This window comes from Pelodiscus sinensis, unplaced genomic scaffold (assembly GCF_049634645.1).
Source record: "Pelodiscus sinensis isolate JC-2024 unplaced genomic scaffold, ASM4963464v1 ctg35, whole genome shotgun sequence".
NCBI classification, from domain to species: domain Eukaryota; kingdom Metazoa; phylum Chordata; order Testudines; family Trionychidae; genus Pelodiscus; species Pelodiscus sinensis.
The window spans coordinates 6,967,304-6,985,314 of NW_027465908.1; the positions used below are offsets into that span (position 1 = coordinate 6,967,304).

Here is an 18,011-nt window from a genome sequence, read left to right on the forward strand (position 1 = left end):
AAGGGATTAAAATAATGTTGAAGCAAATAAACAGGCCCCTGGCCAGGCCACTCTGTGACTCGCGCCTCATCCCCTGGGGAAGCTGCTTTAACCCTCCTGTCCCGCACTTTCTCCCTGATGCCCACCCCCTCACCACCCTCTGCCCCCATTCCCCTCATGCCCCTGTGCCCCTCACACATGCCTTGCTCCATCCCCCGCCTTCCTCACACCCACCCCTCCCTATCCACCCTCCTCCCAGCACCTCCCCCTCTAGCCCCCAATGCCCTTCCCCTCTCCGGCACCTCCCCCTCCAGCCCCCAATGCCCTTCCCCTCTCCCGGCACCTCCCCCTCCAGCCCCCAATGCCCTTCCCCTCTCCCGGCACCTCCCCCTCCAGCCCCCAGTGCCCTTCCCCTCTCCCGGCACCTCCCCCTCCAGCCCCAGTGCCCTTCCCCTCTCCCGGCACCTCCCCCTCCAGCCCCCAGTGCCCTTCCCCTCTCCCGCACCTCCCCCTCCAGCCCCCAGTGCCCTTCCCCTCTCCCGGCACCTCCCCCTCCAGCCCCCAGTGCCCTTCCCCTCTCCCCGGCACCTCCCCCTCCAGCCCCCAGTGCCCTTCCCCTCTCCGGCACCTCCCCCTCAGCCCCCAGTGCCCTTCCCCTCTCCCGGCACCTCCCCCTCCAGCCCCCAGTGCCCTTCCCCTCTCCCGGCAACCTCCCCCTCCAGCCCCCAGTGCCCTTCCCCTCTCCCGGCACCTCCCCCTCCAGCCCCAGTGCCCTTCCCCTCTCCCGGCACCTCCCCCTCCAGCCCCCAGTGCCCTTCCCCTCTCCCGGCACCTCCCCCTCCAGCCCCCAGTGCCCTTCCCCTCTCCCGGCACCTCCCCCTCCAGCCCCCAGTGCCCTTCCCCTCTCCCGGCACCTCCCCCCTCCAGCCCCCAGTGCCCTTCCCCTCTCCCGGCACCTCCCCCTCCAGCCCCCAGTGCCCTTCCCCTGCTCCCGGCACCTCCCCCTCCAGCCCCAGTGCCCTTCCCCTCTCCCGGCACCTCCCCCCTCCAGCCCCCAGTGCCCTTCCCCTCTCCCGGCACCTCCCCCCCAGCCCCCAGTGCCCTTCCCCTCTCCCAGCACCTCCCCCCCAGCCCCAGTGCCCTTCCCCTCTCCCGGCACCTCCCCCCCAGCCCCCAGTGCCCTTCCCCCTCTCCCGGCACCTCCCCCTCCAGCCCCCAATGCCCTTCCCCTCTCCCGGCACCTCCCCCCCCAGCCCCCAATGCCCTTCCCCTCTCCCGGCACCTCCCCCCCCAGCCCCCAATGCCCTTCCCCTCTCCCGGCACCTCCCCCTCCAGCCCCCAATGCCCTTCCCCTCTCCCGGCACCTCCCCCTCCAGCCCCCAATGCCCTTCCCCTCTCCCGGCACCTCCCCCCCCAGCCCCCAATGCCCTTCCCCTCTCCCGGCACCTCCCCCCCCAGCCCCCAATGCCCTTCCCCTCTCCCGGCACCTCCCCCTCCAGCCCCCAATGCCCTTCCCTCTCCCGGCACCTCCCCCCCCAGCCCCCAATTGCCCTTCCCCTCTACCGGCACCTCCCCTCCAGCCCCCAATGCCCTTCCCCTCTACCCGGCACCTCCCCCTCCAGCCCCCAATGCCCTTCCCCTCTCCCGGCACCTCCCCCTCTAGCCCCCAATGCCCTTCCCCTCTCCCGGCACCTCCCCCTCCAGCCCCCAATGCCCTTCCCCTCTCCCGGCACCTCCCCCCCAGCCCCCAATGCCCTTCCCCTCTCCCGGCACCTCCCCCTCCAGCCCCCAATGCCCTTCCCCTCTCCCGGCACCTCCCCCCCCAGCCCCCAATGCCCTTCCCCTCTCCGGCACCTCCCCCTCCAGCCCCCAATGCCCTTCCCCTCTCCCGGCACCTCCCCCTCCAGCCCCCAGTGCCCTTCCCCTCTCCCGGCACCTCCCCCTCCAACCCCCAATGCCCTTCCCCTCTCCCGGCACCTCCCCCCCCAGCCCCCAATGCCCTTCCCCTCTCCCGGCACCTCCCCCCCCAGCCCCCAATGCCCTTCCCCTCTCCCGGCACCTCCCCCTCCAGCCCCCAATGCCCTTCCCCTCTCCCGGCACCTCCCCCCCCAGCCCCAATGCCCTTCCCCTCTCCCGGCACCTCCCCCTCCAGCCCCCAATGCCCTTCCCCTCTCCCGGCACCTCCCCCCCCAGCCCCCAATGCCCTTCCCCTCTCCCGGCACCTCCCCCTCCAGCCCCCAATGCCCTTCCCCTCTCCCGGCACCTCCCCCTCCAGCCCCCAATGCCCTTCCCCTCTCCCGGCACCTCCCCCTCCAGCCCCCAATGCCCTTCCCCTCTCCCGGCACCTCCCCCCTAGCCCCCAGTGCCCTTCCCCTCTCCCGGCACCTCCCCCCCTAGCCCCCAATGCCCCTTCCCTCCCCCCTATCCCCCCATGCCCCTCCCCCCTCTCCCGCCCTCTCCCCCACCCGCCCCCCACCTTCTCTCTCTTCCCCCCCCGCCCCCCCCCCCCCCCGCCCCCAATTCCCTTCCCCTCTCCCTTCCAACCCTCCCCCCCCTATCCAGCCCCCCCTGCCCTCCCCCCCCGCACCCCCCCCCCTCCCGCCCCCATCCCCTCTCTCCGGCACCTCCCCCCTAGCCCCCAGTGCCCTTCCCCTCTCCGGCACCTCCCCCCCTAGCCCCCAATGCCCTTCCCCTCTCCCGGCACCTCCCCCCCCAGCCCCCAATGCCCTTCCCCTCTCCCGGCACCTCCCCTCCAGCCCCCAATGCCCTTCCCCTCTCCCGGCACCTCCCCCTCCAGCCCCAGTGCCCTTCCCCTCTCCCGGCACCTCCCCCTCCAGCCCCCAGTGCCCTTCCCCTCTCCCGGCACCTCCCCCCCCAGCCCCCAATGCCCTTCCCCTCTCCCGGCACCTCCCCCCCCAGCCCCCAATGCCCTTCCCCTCTCCCGGCACCTCCCCCTCCAGCCCCCAATGCCCTTCCCCTCTCCCGGCACCTCCCCCTCCAGCCCCCAATGCCCTTCCCCTCTCCCGGCACCTCCCCCTCCAGCCCCCAATGCCCTTCCCCTCTCCCGGCACCTCCCCCTCCAGCCCCAATGCCCTTCCCCTCTCCCGGCACCTCCCCCTCCAGCCCCCAATGCCCTTCCCCTCTCCCGGCACCTCCCCCCCCAGCCCCCAATGCCCTTCCCCTCTCCCGGCACCTCCCCCTCCAGCCCCCAGTGCCCTTCCCCTCTCCCGGCACCTCCCCCTCTAGCCCCCAGTGCCCTTCCCCTCTCCCGGCACCTCCCCCCCAGCCCCCAATGCCCTTCCCCTCTCCCGGCACCTCCCCCCCAGCCCCCAATGCCCTTCCCCTCTCCCGGCACCTCCCCCCCCAGCCCCCAATGCCCTTCCCCTCTCCCGGCACCTCCCCCCCCAGCCCCCAATGCCCTTCCCCTCTCCCGGCACCTCCCCCTCCAGCCCCAATGCCCTTCCCCTCTCCCGGCACCTCCCCCTCCAGCCCCCAATGCCCTTCCCCTCTCCCGGCACCTCCCCCCCAGCCCCCAATGCCCTTCCCCTCTCCCGGCACCTCCCCCTCCAGCCCCCAATGCCCTTCCCCTCTCCCGGCACCTCCCCCCCAGCCCCCAATGCCCTTCCCCTCTCCCGGCACCTCCCCCCCCAGCCCCCAATGCCCTTCCCCTCTCCCGGCACCTCCCCCTCCAGCCCCCAATGCCCTTCCCCTCTCCCGGCACCTCCCCCCCTAGCCCCCAGTGCCCTTCCCCTCTCCCGGCACCTCCCCCCCCAGCCCCCAATGCCCTTCCCCTCTCCCGGCACCTCCCCCTCTAGCCCCCAGTGCCCTTCCCCTCTCCCGGCACCTCCCCCTCCAGCCCCCAATGCCCTTCCCTCTCCCGGCACCTCCCCCCCTAGCCCCCAGTGCCCTTCCCCTCTCCCGGCACCTCCCCCTCTAGCCCCCAGTGCCCTTCCCCTCTCCCGGCACCTCCCCCTCCAACCCCCAATGCCCTTCCCTCTCCCGGCACCTCCCCCCCCAGCCCCCAATGCCCTTCCCCTCTCCCGGCACCTCCCCCCCCAGCCCCCAATGCCCTTCCCCTCTCCCGGCACCTCCCCCTCCAGCCCCCAATGCCCTTCCCCTCTCCCGGCACCTCCCCCCCCAGCCCCCAATGCCCTTCCCCTCTCCCGGCACCTCCCCCTCCAGCCCCCAATGCCCTTCCCCTCTCCCGGCACCTCCCCCCCCAGCCCCCAATGCCCTTCCCCTCTCCCGGCACCTCCCCCCCCAGCCCCCAATGCCCTTCCCCTCTCCCGGCACCTCCCCCTCCAGCCCCCAATGCCCTTCCCCTCTCCCGGCACCTCCCCCTCCAGCCCCCAATGCCCTTCCCCTCTCCCGGCACCTCCCCCTCCAGCCCCCAATGCCCTTCCCCTCTCCCGGCACCTCCCCCCCTAGCCCCCAGTGCCCTTCCCCTCTCCCGGCACCTCCCCCCCTAGCCCCCAATGCCCTTCCCCTCTCCCGGCACCTCCCCCCCCAGCCCCCAATGCCCTTCCCCTCTCCCGGCACCTCCCCCTCCAGCCCCCAATGCCCTTCCCCTCTCCCGGCACCTCCCCCTCCAGCCCCCAATGCCCTTCCCCTCTCCCGGCACCTCCCCCTCCAGCCCCCAGTGCCCTTCCCCTCTCCCGGCACCTCCCCCTCCAGCCCCCAGTGCCCTTCCCCTCTCCCGGCACCTCCCCCCCCAGCCCCCAATGCCCTTCCCCTCTCCCGGCACCTCCCCCCCCAGCCCCCAATGCCCTTCCCCTCTCCCGACACCTCCCCCTCCAGCCCCCAATGCCCTTCCCCTCTCCCGGCACCTCCCCCTCCAGCCCCCAATGCCCTTCCCCTCTCCCGGCACCTCCCCCTCCAGCCCCCAATGCCCTTCCCCTCTCCCGGCACCTCCCCCTCCAGCCCCCAATGCCCTTCCCCTCTCCCGGCACCTCCCCCCCCAGCCCCCAATGCCCTTCCCCTCTCCCGGCACCTCCCCCTCCAGCCCCCAGTGCCCTTCCCCTCTCCCGGCACCTCCCCCTCTAGCCCCCAGTGCCCTTCCCCTCTCCCGGCACCTCCCCCCCCAGCCCCCAATGCCCTTCCCCTCTCCCGGCACCTCCCCCCCCAGCCCCCAATGCCCTTCCCCTCTCCCGGCACCTCCCCCCCCAGCCCCCAATGCCCTTCCCCTCTCCCTGCACCTCCCCCTCCAGCCCCCAATGCCCTTCCCCTCTCCCGGCACCTCCCCCCCAGCCCCCAATGCCCTTCCCCTCTCCCGGCACCTCCCCCTCCAGCCCCCAATGCCCTTCCCCTCTCCCGGCACCTCCCCCCCCAGCCCCCAATGCCCTTCCCCTCTCCCGGCACCTCCCCCCCCAGCCCCCAATGCCCTTCCCCTCTCCCGGCACCTCCCCCTCCAGCCCCCAATGCCCTTCCCCTCTCCCGGCACCTCCCCCTCCAGCCCCCAATGCCCTTCCCCTCTCCCGGCACCTCCCCCCCTAGCCCCCAGTGCCCTTCCCCTCTCCCGGCACCTCCCCCCCCAGCCCCCAATGCCCTTCCCCTCTCCCGGCACCTCCCCCTCTAGCCCCCAGTGCCCTTCCCCTCTCCCGGCACCTCCCCCTCCAGCCCCCAATGCCCTTCCCCTCTCCCGGCACCTCCCCCCCTAGCCCCCAGTGCCCTTCCCCTCTCCCGGCACCTCCCCCTCTAGCCCCCAGTGCCCTTCCCCTCTCCCGGCACCTCCCCCTCCAGCCCCCAATGCCCTTCCCCTCTCCCGGCACCTCCCCCTCCAGCCCCCAATGCCCTTCCCCTCTCCCGGCACCTCCCCCCCTAGCCCCCAGTGCCCTTCCCCTCTCCCGGCACCTCCCCCCCCAGCCCCTAATGCCCTTCCCCTCTCCCGGCACCTCCCCCCCCAGCCCCCAATGCCCTTCCCCTCTCCCGGCACCTCCCCCTCCAGCCCCCAATGCCCTTCCCCTCTCCCGGCACCTCCCCCTCCAGCCCCCAATGCCCTTCCCCTCTCCCGGCACCTCCCCCCCTAGCCCCCAGTGCCCTTCCCCTCTCCCGGCACCTCCCCCCCCAGCCCCCAATGCCCTTCCCCTCTCCCGGCACCTCCCCCCCCAGCCCCCAATGCCCTTCCCCTCTCCCGGCACCTCCCCCTCCAGCCCCCAATGCCCTTCCCCTCTCCCGGCACCTCCCCCTCCAGCCCCCAATGCCCTTCCCCTCTCCCGGCACCTCCCCCCCCAGCCCCCAATGCCCTTCCCCTCTCCCGGCACCTCCCCCTCCAGCCCCCAATGCCCTTCCCCTCTCCCGGCACCTCCCCCCCCAGCCCCCAATGCCCTTCCCCTCTCCCGGCACCTCCCCCTCCAGCCCCCAATGCCCTTCCCCTCTCCCGGCACCTCCCCCTCTAGCCCCCAGTGCCCTTCCCCTCTCCCGGCACCTCCCCCTCCAGCCCCCAATGCCCTTCCCCTCTCCCGGCACCTCCCCCCCCAGCCCCCAATGCCCTTCCCCTCTCCCGGCACCTCCCCCCCCATCCCCCAATGCCCTTCCCCTCTCCCGGCACCTCCCCCTCCAGCCCCCAATGCCCTTCCCCTCTCCCGGCACCTCCCCCCCCAGCCCCCAATGCCCTTCCCCTCTCCCGGCACCTCCCCCTCCAGCCCCCAATGCCCTTCCCCTCTCCCGGCACCTCCCCCCCAGCCCCCAATGCCCTTCCCCTCTCCCGGCACCTCCCCCCCCAGCCCCCAATGCCCTTCCCCTCTCCCGGCACCTCCCCCTCCAGCCCCCAATGCCCTTCCCCTCTCCCGGCACCTCCCCCTCCAGCCCCCAATGCCCTTCCCCTCTCCCGGCACCTCCCCCCCTAGCCCCCAGTGCCCTTCCCCTCTCCCGGCACCTCCCCCTCCAGCCCCCAATGCCCTTCCCCTCTCCCGGCACCTCCCCCTCCAGCCCCCAGTGCCCTTCCCCTCTCCCGGCACCTCCCCCCCCAGCCCCCAATGCCCTTCCCCTCTCCCGGCACCTCCCCCCCCAGCCCCCAATGCCCTTCCCCTCTCCCGGCACCTCCCCCTCCAGCCCCCAGTGCCCTTCCCCTCTCCCGGCACCTCCCCCCCCAGCCCCCAATGCCCTTCCCCTCTCCCGGCACCTCCCCCTCCAGCCCCCAGTGCCCTTCCCCTCGCCTCTCGCAGCATCACCCACTAACACCTCCCTCCTGCCCTTTCCTCAGTGTCTCCACATGGCCCCGTGACCGGCCCCCTCCCCTCAGCCTTTGCACTGGGGAAGCTGCTTTAACCCCCCCCGCTGGGGCTTCGCTCTCGGTGTTGCAGAGTTTACCTGGCGCCCCTCCCCCCACCAGACCTGAGTCCACGTGGAGCCGCGTCCCCTCGGGACACTCGCAGCGCGCGGGCAGAGACGGGCCAGGGCGGCGCCAGAACCGCTGCGCATGCGCAGTGCCCGGGCAGGAACCCGCAGTGGCACCGCCTCTCAGGTGAGCATCCCCCGCCCCCCTCCGCGCGCCGCCCCGGGACCCCCCAGACGCGCTGGGCAGAAGCCGGGACTGGCCCACGTGGGCATCTCTCGGCCCCGCCCCCGCAACAAAGGGCCGGTCCCAGCGCCCCGCGCGCGCACCCGCCGCAACCTCCCCGCCCGCGCAGCCACGTGGGGCCCAGAGCGAACCTGCAACCCCAGCAGCGCGCGCCGGCCCCGCCCACCTCGGGACACCCCCAGCCCGGCAGGGAGGGAATCCCCCGGGTCGCTCCACGCGCTGCACAAGCCCCGCCCCACCTGCGAGCCGGCCCGGCCTCCGAGAAGCGGAAGTAGCCGCTGGCCGGGGGGCGGGCCAAGCAGCGCCCGGTCTGAGCTAAGCCCTGGCGCTGGAGTCTGGTCGGAGTCACGGAGCTGCTGCGCATGCGCGGTCTGACGGGCCGCCCCGTTCTACTCCGCCGCGGGCAGGGAAAGGGACCAGACTGCGCCGCGGTTACTGCGCATGCGCCGCGCTCCCTGAGCCGGGAGCCGTTGTGAGGGGCCGTTACTCGCTGCTGGTGGGTCCGGCGCTGGGTATCGGGGCGCTTCCTGATTCTCGCGCCGGCCTGGCGGGGGGTGGGGAGCTGGGTGGTGCCGGGCTCACAGCGGGGCTGAGGGGGCTGCAGAGCTGTGGGGAGGGGCCCTGGCCTGAGGGGCGCAGCGATGGGGGGCGGTTCTGGCCGGGGCGGTTAGCGGGGGAGGCCCAATGGACCCTGCAGGGGGAGCGAAGCTTTTGGGGCTTTTTTGGTTTTTAATTTTGATGGGTTTTTTGTCCTCAGTGCTGGTGCCTCAACCCCGCCCCCCCTCCCCTTCCCCCCCCCCGACCTGCCCCCCCCCCCGGACCTGCCCCCCCACTGCTGAGCTCAGGACAGTGACACGGCCCCGGTCCCAGCCCAGCGGCAGCCATGGCTGCAGAGAGCCCCGTGGAAAGTGTCCGGGAGGAAGCGCCGCGTCCCGTCTGCCTGGAGGATTTCACAGCCCCTGTCGCTCTGCAGTGTGGGCACAATTCCTGCCAGGCCCCCCTCAGCCCTCAGGGCAGAGACACTGAGCAGCAGGGACCCCTCCGGCCCAACCGGCAGCTGGCAAACGTGGTGGAACTAGCCAAGCCGCTGAGTTTCCAGGCAGCACAGAGAGCAAGATGGGACGGGGTGTGCGGGGAGCACCAGGAGGCTCTGAAGCTGTTCTGTGAAGAGGATCAAACTCCCATCTGTGTGGTGTGTGACAGATCCCAGGCTCACACGGTGGTGCCCAAACAGGAAGCTGCCCAGGAGTACAAGGTACAGAGTGACTGTCCAGTGTGATGGGAAATAACATTGGGTTTTAATTACAGGCTAATTTCACTGACTGTTACCAGCCACAGATGTGAACCAACCAGTGTAAAGCAGTGGTCTCCAGCCTTTGAAAGTATCACTTTTTGAATTTAAGTGCAATCCAGGATCTACCTCAAGCCCACATACCCTTGTCCCACCTCCTTTGTGATCCTTTTCCGAGGCCCCGCCTCTGCTCACTGCATCCCTTCTCCCTCCCCCATCTTATCTCCCTTTCATCAGGCAGGGGCAGAGGGTTGGGGTACAGGAGGGGATTCAGGCTCTGTAAGGGAGTTTGAGTTCAGGGGGCTCAGGGTTAGAGAAGGGGCTTGGGGTGTAGGAGAGGTACATGACTAGAACAGGGATTCAGGATACAGGCTCCAGCTGCACACTGCTTACCACAGGTGGCTCCTCTTTGGTGGTGCAGTGGGGCTAAGGAAGGCTCGCCCCTGCACCACTCTCAAAAGCAGCCTACAGACTCCCTCTGTTTGTGGAGATAGAATGCAGGGTGGGAGAAGGAAACCGCTCCAAGGCAAAGGGCAGGGGATATGCAGCAGCAGGGAGAGGGGGCAGCTGATTGGTGGCTGGTTGGTGACCACTTCTGTAAAGCCTTCATGATCCAAGAGATGCTGTAAAAAGTAAATGTTCTGGCTTTGTGGAAACTTATGTCAAGTCTTTACAGATACCCGATGTGGGAAATGTTTCTCTGAGGCTCTAAATCCTGAAACCCAGTCCTCACTGGTGACAGGAAGGGTGTTTGCACTAGGGAAGGTGTTAATAATCAGAGAGGTTTAGATTGCAGGAGCTACAGGCCACTCTGTCAGTGAGCTGCCTTAGGACTGGAGAAGAGGAGGTTACAAGCTGTTACTGATTGGATGACCAGGAATAATAATCTGTCATTTGCCTTATAGATCCACAATGACATCTGGGCCCTGCACAATACCCAGCATGGGAACGTCCCTGCTCTGAGCAGATCGCAGTCCAGTTAGACAAACTGTGGGAAGGGAAGGTGGGGCAGCAAGTTGCTCATAGTCGCCAAACACATCAGGGATAGAGTTTGGTCCTGAACCCTAGTCCAATTGTTAGACTGCACTGCTCCCTGTCCCTCAGCATCACTGAACAGCTATGAAGTGTGGCTGTTAGGAGAGAAAGATGCCTTAATAAAGCCCTAGGCTCAGCAGGGAGCAGACATTTCCCACTGGAATGCTGAACTTCTGGTCTGCTCTGTGAGGGGTTAAACTCTGATGCAGCAGCTGGCACTAGATGAGGTTGCTGGGCTGGATGCTGTGTGGGGCCCCGAGCACCTTCACTCCACCCATAGCAGGGTTTCAGGAAGCACAGGTCTATGCCAGGCAGAACTGGGATTCAACTGGATTTTAGCAAGAGTTTAAACTGGTTAACTGATGAGCTAATGTTTATCGGTGCCAAATACCGGTTAAACTCCCCACTGCCCCTGAAGTTCCCACTTGCCTCTGGCAGCTAACATCAGTCTGCAGCTGCTGGGTGTTCCCATTGGCCAGCAGTTCTTGTGGCCACCCTGGCAGACCTCGCAAGAGATCCCTGGCCCCAGGAGAGCCCATTTCTGCTACCAACCCTGCCTGTCAGCAGGTTAAAAAATACTGTCACTGATAAAATTGTAATCGGTTACGTGATTAGTATTATTAACCACCTGCATCATTATTTATGAAGGTGCCACCACCGATCTGTCCCCAATGCTCGTAGGTGTACTGCTGCGTCTGCAGTCTCCTGTGTATTTTTCTATCGACGAAGCCATTTCCAGGGCTGAGATCCTGCTGGACAGGGGCAGAGCTCCACAAAACTGGGACTCTCTTAAAGGCAGACAAATTGGCTCTGTTACCAGATTTGTCCAATACTCTGGGGTATGCTCATTTATCAGGGATACCCTTATGGGACTGGGGGAAGGTTAACAGTTCTATCAGTGTGCTGTTGGTGCTTACTTGGGCTCTGATATGGAGCTGAATTCTCCCTGCTGCCAATTCCCCCTCCCACTGGAGCTCTCCTGCAGGAACTAGGTTCCTCAGGATGGGATTCTTCCCACCTTAGCAACACACACAGACACTCACACCCACTAATCAGAGCACGTCTGAGAGGACTGGGTACTCAGCACTCACAAGCTGACCCCCTCATATGTCCCTGGACTCAGCTGGCTGGGTTTAACAGCAATGCCACACTGCACCCTCATGTGCCTTTGGACTCCGTGGGCTGGATTAAACAGCACTTTAAGCTGCCATCCTCATAAGCCCCCAGGTTCAGCACCCCCTATCCCCACTTTCACACCACAGTCATTCACAGGTAAACCACACGATGAGCAAACCCCACAGGATTTTGGGCACTACAGGGATCTTTTGCTTGGGTACAAGAAGCGTTGTTGCAGAGCGAATGGGGAAGCCAAAACCACACCCCTTAAGGAAGAGTGAGCAAAAGAGAAAGAAAGAGAGAGAGGCAACCAGTTTAACAATGAAAGTGATTTATTTCTGAGTAGTGAATAGATATCAAACAATCTAACAATTACAATATTAAATCTAAATTGAAGCTGATTACAAACGTTAGGTAACCATATAACAGTTTACACAGGGCAGGGTCAGGAGGCTATGCTTAGAGAGCTAGTTGAGAGAGAGAAAGAGAGAGAGAGATCTCACCACTCCACGGAGCTTGCACTGATCGGGGTTCCCAGATGATGATGGGAGCCGGGGGTCCAGAGGGCAGGAGAAAAGCAGGACAGAGCCCCCAGCACGATCAGACAGGAGATGAAGAAGTCTCAATGGAACTGATGCAGTTTAAGTCCAGGTATCAGAACAGTTTTCTTGGGGCAAGGATAGGAGTTTTTATAGGGATAGTTCAAAGAGAAAGAGAGGAGACAATAGAGATTGATCACCCCTGGTTATGGGTGATGTTCCTTGAACGAGCTCACAATGCAACTAGGCAGTTTCAGTATTTTAGATGTCAATAGGATGGTTACTAGAATTGGTCTGATAATGACTAATCTGGGTGTGAGCAGGCCTAGGTTCATTAGCATCTGGAGCAGGGATTTCCCATCAGGCAGTGCTTCTCTGCTTTCGGTGTCCCATAGTTCAGTGCGGTTCCTGCCTTGGAAGAGCTTCTCTCCATTCTGTATGCTAATGAGATGTCCCTCTGTTCCATCTTTAATGTAAATGAGGTTGGGGTGTTTCCTTAATTGTATCACCCTTGTCTGAAGCAGCTAGGTGTGTCTTCCCCGGCCTTTTCTTTGCTTTGTCTTTGATTCTAGGAGAGGCCTGAGGGAGGGGGATGGTTTTCCATGAATGTCACTCCCTGACTCCCCAAGAGCACAAGGCTGACAGGCGACCATGTTCTGGTTCCCCAAGAATCACAGAGCTGGTGGGTAACAGCTCCCAACATCTAATGTGGTTTGCCCCTGTGCTTATCTCTGTTTCTTCAGGAAAAATTGGAGACTCATTTGAAGACTCTGAGGGAGGAGAGAGAAAAGCTGCTGAGAAGGAAAACAGCAGCAGAACGGAAAAGCCAGGAGTATCTGGTAGGTGCTTGTGGCTATGGACCAACAGGGACTGGCAGTGGGAGGGCTGAGTTTGGAGGCAGACTCCTGTGTGGCCTTGGTGAGGTTGGGCTTGTTTGTGTTTCTCCTGGATCATGAATTGCTGGGTGAGATCCATGTGTAAAAAGGCCTTGAGCATCCATGTCCGTGCATGAGTTAATGTCCATCCTTTGTGGCTTTCCCAGACATCTTCCCCAGGTGAGCTGAATGTGCCCCTGAAGGACTGTCTGCTCACTTGGTGTATTTATATGTTTGCTTCTTTTTCCTCCCTGGGTATCTCTGTCAGGCTGGTGCTGAGTCCTGCCTCCTGGTGCTCTGGATATGAATTCCCAGAGCCCATGAATAACAAAAGATGCTGCCCATGACAGACATGGGAACTTCCCTTTCAGAGGGACACAGGGCAAAGGAGATGCTGGGAGAGACGCATCTGCCTAGTAATCACAAAGAGTCAAATGTTGCAAATTTTAGGGTTTTCCAAGAAATTCTCCCTACTGCGCGCTCAGCTCCCTGTGAAAGGGCCGTGGGCTCCATCCATGCCCCTGACCAGCCCTTTCCCTGTTTTCACACAGAAATGGACCGAAGCCAAGAGGCAGATGATTGTGGCTGAGTTTCAGCAGCTGCTGCAGTTTCTGGAGGAACAAAAGCAGCGACTCCTAGCCCAGCTGGAGCAATTAGATGAGGAGATTGGGAGGTTCCAAATTGACACTGTCAGGAACCTCTCTGTGCAGATTTCCCGTATCAGCGAGAGGATCGAGGAGCTGGAGGGGACATGTCAGAAGCCAGCAAGTGAATTCCTGCAGGTGAGACTGAGGGAGAAACATGCCAGCTCCTCACACAGCGAAGAGAGGCTCCTGAATCACAAGTGCTGGGTCCCAGTTGTCAGATCTCAGTGTAACACTTTGTGCATTGCTGCCATGTGAATGACTCTTGTGCTTTGTAGAGTTACAGGCACAGATCTATTAGAGATGGCAAAGCCCCATTCACTCGGGGTCCATGTTCCTGGGTCCAGGGCAGGGCCCCTCTTCCTAGGTTTGCAAAATCCCTTCTCAGAGGTCCCCTTTGTGTGTCCAATGGGGCTGAGATTCTTTTCTGTGTCTTTTTTTTTTTTCTCTAGGACGTCAGAAGCACCCTGAGTAGGTACGTGGCTCTCACTCTCTTCACACTGCACAGAGCAGGGAAAAGGCTTGGAGCAGATGTTAGCACCACATCTCCCCAGAGCTTTACAGCCAGATGTTAGACATGAATATCTCTGACGCATTTAATTCTGAGGGTCTTATCCTCGTACTTTAGACTCTGGAATTCCCCATTCAGGGCACAGTCTGACCAAGTGTTTCTTAGAGCTGTCACTTCCTTGGGGATTGGTTGCCACAGGACTGTGGGGTGGAACATGGGCCTGTCACTGCTGGGCACTGAGCACATTCAGCCCAGGACAGCAGGGATCAAGAGTCTGTCCCACTGGAGGGCTGTTTGGAGACCTGTGCAGAAGGAGCTGGGTTGAGGGGAGCTGGTGTCTCAGTCTAATCCCTAGTGGACAGATTCCTTCAGCCCTTCACATGGGAACCTCCTGTCCCTCAACATCTAGAGGCCAAGGAGTGAGTTGGCCATGGAGACTCTATTCCCCTTTACTCCCCCAGCCAGTCTCCCCAGGCCAGAAGTGAAGAACTGAAATGGGATCTTTGAGGGGAAGTTTGCATGGCCATGAGATGTGTTGCCCCTGCTCTCAGGCTGGGAGAATTGGAGGAATTCTAACTCCAGGCCTGTTAGAGCTGAGACTTACTAGCCAGAACTTATCAGCAGTAAACGACATACAATCACATTGAATTGTTTCTGTCCAGGTGTGAGATGGGGCAATTCCAGCTGCCGGAAGAGATTTCCCCTGAACTAGAAGAACAAGTCAGAGGTTTCTCCCAGAAAACGATCGTGCTGTCAGAGACTCTGAGGGAGTTCAAAGGTACCTGGAAGGGATGGATGAGGGGAAAGTGGTTCAAGTATCTGAGACTATTGAATCTGGCCTCTGAAGCCAAACTTCCCCTGCCTCAGTTCACACGTGGAGAATGACGGCCCCATCAGTCTGCTCTCCTTAGAGACACTGAGCGAACAGACCCAAGTGCTTGCAGAGAGAGCCAGGGGTTTGCAAACTTTGAACCCCCTGTGACGGACCGGGCTGTGTCTAGGCACAGCTTAGGGCATCCGTTTAGGGGGAATTGCTCAACTTCGGGGCTCCTTACAGTCCCCAGACTGGTGACCTCTCCAAACAGGCCACAAACCAGTCCCACAGAGCGCTTCAGCTGCTTGCCTAAAGCCTCACGAGCAAAACCCCTCTGACACCCCAGCAATATCCGTGCCCCAGATGGCCCCAGGCCTCATGCACAGGTGGGGGGTCTTAACACCCCTTCCCACCTATCCCGAACAAGTTTTGTTCAGTTCCAAGAAACCAGCCACAGATCTCTGGTCAATTTACCCTCTGGATCTTACCCACAATTCACGCTAAGCCAGTCCTTTAGCATCTAACATCTAAAGGTTTATTACTACAATAAAGAAAAGCATGAGAGTAAGGTTGTTAAAGGATAATACGTTACATGCATTGGATCTTCCAGTTCTCGATGCAGGCTCTAGCAGAGATGTTACAGCTGCTGGCTTAAGTCCTTGTTGCACATCCTAGGATCAGGATGGGTCCACAGTTCTTTCCGGCCCTTCAATCCCTGCACTGCTGCATCTAGAATGAAGGGCTGAGCTGAGTACCAAGATGGAGTCAGCCATATGGCTTATTTATCCCTCCTTCCTCATCTCTTCTTGGCTACAGCAGGTCACCTGGCCCATGGCCTATCCCTGTGTTCCCTGCTGGTAGCCCCTAGGTATGAGTCATCACTCCTGAGGTGTGTCCTTGGCCTACAGAGGGCTATTATTCCAGAGCTTTGCTTGTTAGCTTTGCGTATAGTTCAACCACATATAGAGAAACATTTGGTATCCACACAAAGTACATGCTTATAACTTCACATACCAACATTATACAATCACATGAATAGCATATATGAAATCAGAAGAAAGTAGGCTTCTATTTGACACCTTAGATGGCCCCCCTTTTTGCCACTTCGGGGGCCAACATCCCCCCATGGGTGCAGCAGTGATCTCGCTGCTCCCCTCAAAATCCAGTAACGTGACACCTCCCATTCAGAGATCAAAATGGCTAAAGTTATTGTCATGGCAACGTGTCCCACCACCACAGCTCCAGGTTATGATAATAGGCAGTAAGTGAATGAGAAACCAAGTGGGAGGGGGTGAGGAGGGAAGAGTAAATCTTATTTACAGCTTGTCTCTCCTGGGACAGGTGTGAGGCTGCAGGGATATTGGCTCCATTGCCGGGAGGTGCCTGGGTGAGAGAGGAAATGAAAGTTTCAGACTCTTTCATACTAAATACCTGAGTGTGAGTCTGTCTGGTCTCTAATAGAATTGAAACGCAGAGTTCAGCATGAGGACATTGTTATAAGTAGGAGAGCCTGGAATCTCACCTCTCTTATGCCTTCCCCCACTAGACACTCTGCCCTCTGCACTGGAGAGAGCAAGAGGAAAGTCCCTTGGAGCTTTCAGACAAGGTGAGTTTGCTGGTGGAAATTCTTTAAGTGATGTGAGAATTCCTGTGAAAACAGCTTCATGGGATTGTCATTGGTGTTACCAACCAAACCCAGCGACCATGGTGCACACAGCCCTAAATCACCCAGTGATCAGTGAGGAGCCCCAGGGGTGCTGCATGGGGATCTGTGGACATTTGGAGAAACACTGGTCTATAGGTTTGTGATGCTAAAGGGGTGAAGTTAAAGCACCTTCAGGCTCAGATTTTACTGCTCAGTCAGTTTCAATATGGGGTTGGTTTCAAACAATAAATAGGCTGAAAGGCTCCTTCACCCAAACTCCCTCCTAGACCACTCTATCTGTCCTGTATCCCAAATGGTTACCCCAAGCATCCTCCTCCTCCCAATGCCCATCCTGGATCCTCCATTTCCTGCATTTATGTCATGGAGAAGTGCAGCTCTCAGCCACTTTCTATTTGGACCCCCCATGAAAATTTGGCCCACCTCTTCGAATGGATCAGTGAGAGCCAATAATTGAAGGCTGAAGCCAGACTATTTCAGACTAGAGAAGAGGCACAAATGTTTGATAGGGAAGCGGATTAGCTGCTGAAACAAATGAACAAAGAACTGGTGGATTCTCCCATCTCTTGATGTCTTCAAATCACTGGGGGACTTTGTAGAAAATACACTGTGAGGAAACAGCTTTGTGCCTGGGTAACCGGACTAAGTGTAATGGCTTGTGCCACTGAGGAGGTCAGACTGCATAACTGAGGATATCTTCTGATCCCATGAATCTTAAGATCTCATCCTGCAAACACTCAGCGCAAGTGTTTAATAATAAGCACACGTATTTAATAATAACACCACTATTCAGATGCTTAACTTCACTGATTCTCTGTTGTGGAAAGGGTTTATAACGTCTCTGAGATGAGAGCAAAGTTTGTGCTGCAAATCTGTGAATGAAGACTAAGGGTTTGAAATACACCAGCGTGCATTTAACTTATGTCCATTCAGGCAGGTGAATATGTGGCTTATCAGAAACACTGGGTGCTGAGAACTAGATCCCATTGTTGGAGACACAGTAATCTTGTAACTCAAGCCAGGTGCAGAGAGAAATGAATATGGATTTGGGATCTAACTCCCGAACGCTGTTCATGGAATATCTAGATTAAAGCTTTTGTCCACAGTGGCAGAGTCTAACACGTGTGTCACGTCACTAGGGACAGAGTTTGGGGAGAATGAAGGTGTGTAAAGGATTAAAGCCCCTTCTAAAATGTCTCTAATTCACCTTCTCCCCCTGCCAGGCTGCAGAACACCCGTGTCTGTCTCTAGCTCAGCTCCCAGCCTTCAGAGCCAGGGACAGGAAATGGCCGTGGTGAAGCCGGTGAGCTTTGAAGAGGTGGCTGTGTATTTCTCTGAGGAGGAATGGGCTTTGCTGGACTCGGGCCAGAGAGCCCTCTACAGGGATGTGATGCAGGAGAATTATGAGGCTGTTTACTGGCTGAGTAAGGATTTTTGTCCTCTTGGGTAACAGAAGCTGGGTGGGCACTGGAGCAGCTGGGTTGGGTTTGGATCAGGATCAGTCTTTGCCCCCAATGTCATGAGTATCTGCCCCAATAATCCTGGCTCTTCTGTGAAAGACTGTCCCCTCTATACCGCCTCCCAGGGAAAGCAGGTTGAGGGACTTAACAGTTGAGCTGCTCTTCCCACAGCTAAGGTCTCATTGCGCTTCCTCCCTATCTTGCCCATCTTATGCCTTGACTGTAGGTGTGAGTAGAAGGGCTCAGGCAGGAACAGCAGGTACTAGGGGTCTGGATCTGGGTCTGGCTGATCTTTGCGCCTGCAGGCTCCCCTTGTGACAGTGGGCTGAGCCACTGGAAGGTGGGTGCAGTTCCCAAAGTCCTTTCCGCCTGTAGCTAATCTCTGTGACATGCTGTTCTTGCCAGTGGGAGGGGCTGGATGCTGGGGCTGAGGGAGGGTGGGTCAGGCAGTTCACGCTCTGTGAGTATTTTGTCGGAGGTAGCTCTGTAGTAGAGAAAGATGAGCAGAGCTCTCCTTGCATTTCAGGCACAGGCTGGGTTTCCTTTTAAAAGTTCAGCTTCATTC

General features: G+C 61.0%; 1 protein-coding gene across 4 annotated transcripts in view; it reads left to right on the plus strand.

Annotated features, from left to right (window-relative positions):
- Positions 1–8,308: 8,308 nt before the first annotated feature.
- Positions 8,309–18,011, plus strand: part of LOC102461677 (uncharacterized) — a 185,343-nt gene continuing 175,640 nt past the window's right edge. For all 4 annotated transcript variants that reach the window (XM_075916438.1, XM_075916437.1, XM_075916439.1 and 1 more), the window contains exons 1-5: positions 8,309–8,753; positions 12,223–12,318; positions 12,906–13,136; positions 13,451–13,473; positions 14,172–14,287. In XM_075916438.1, the coding sequence (XP_075772553.1) occupies positions 8,382–8,753; positions 12,223–12,318; positions 12,906–13,136; positions 13,451–13,473; positions 14,172–14,287 (838 nt within the window). In that variant the 5' untranslated portion in view covers positions 8,309–8,381. The remainder of the gene's footprint in view (positions 8,754–12,222; positions 12,319–12,905; positions 13,137–13,450; positions 13,474–14,171; positions 14,288–18,011) is intronic.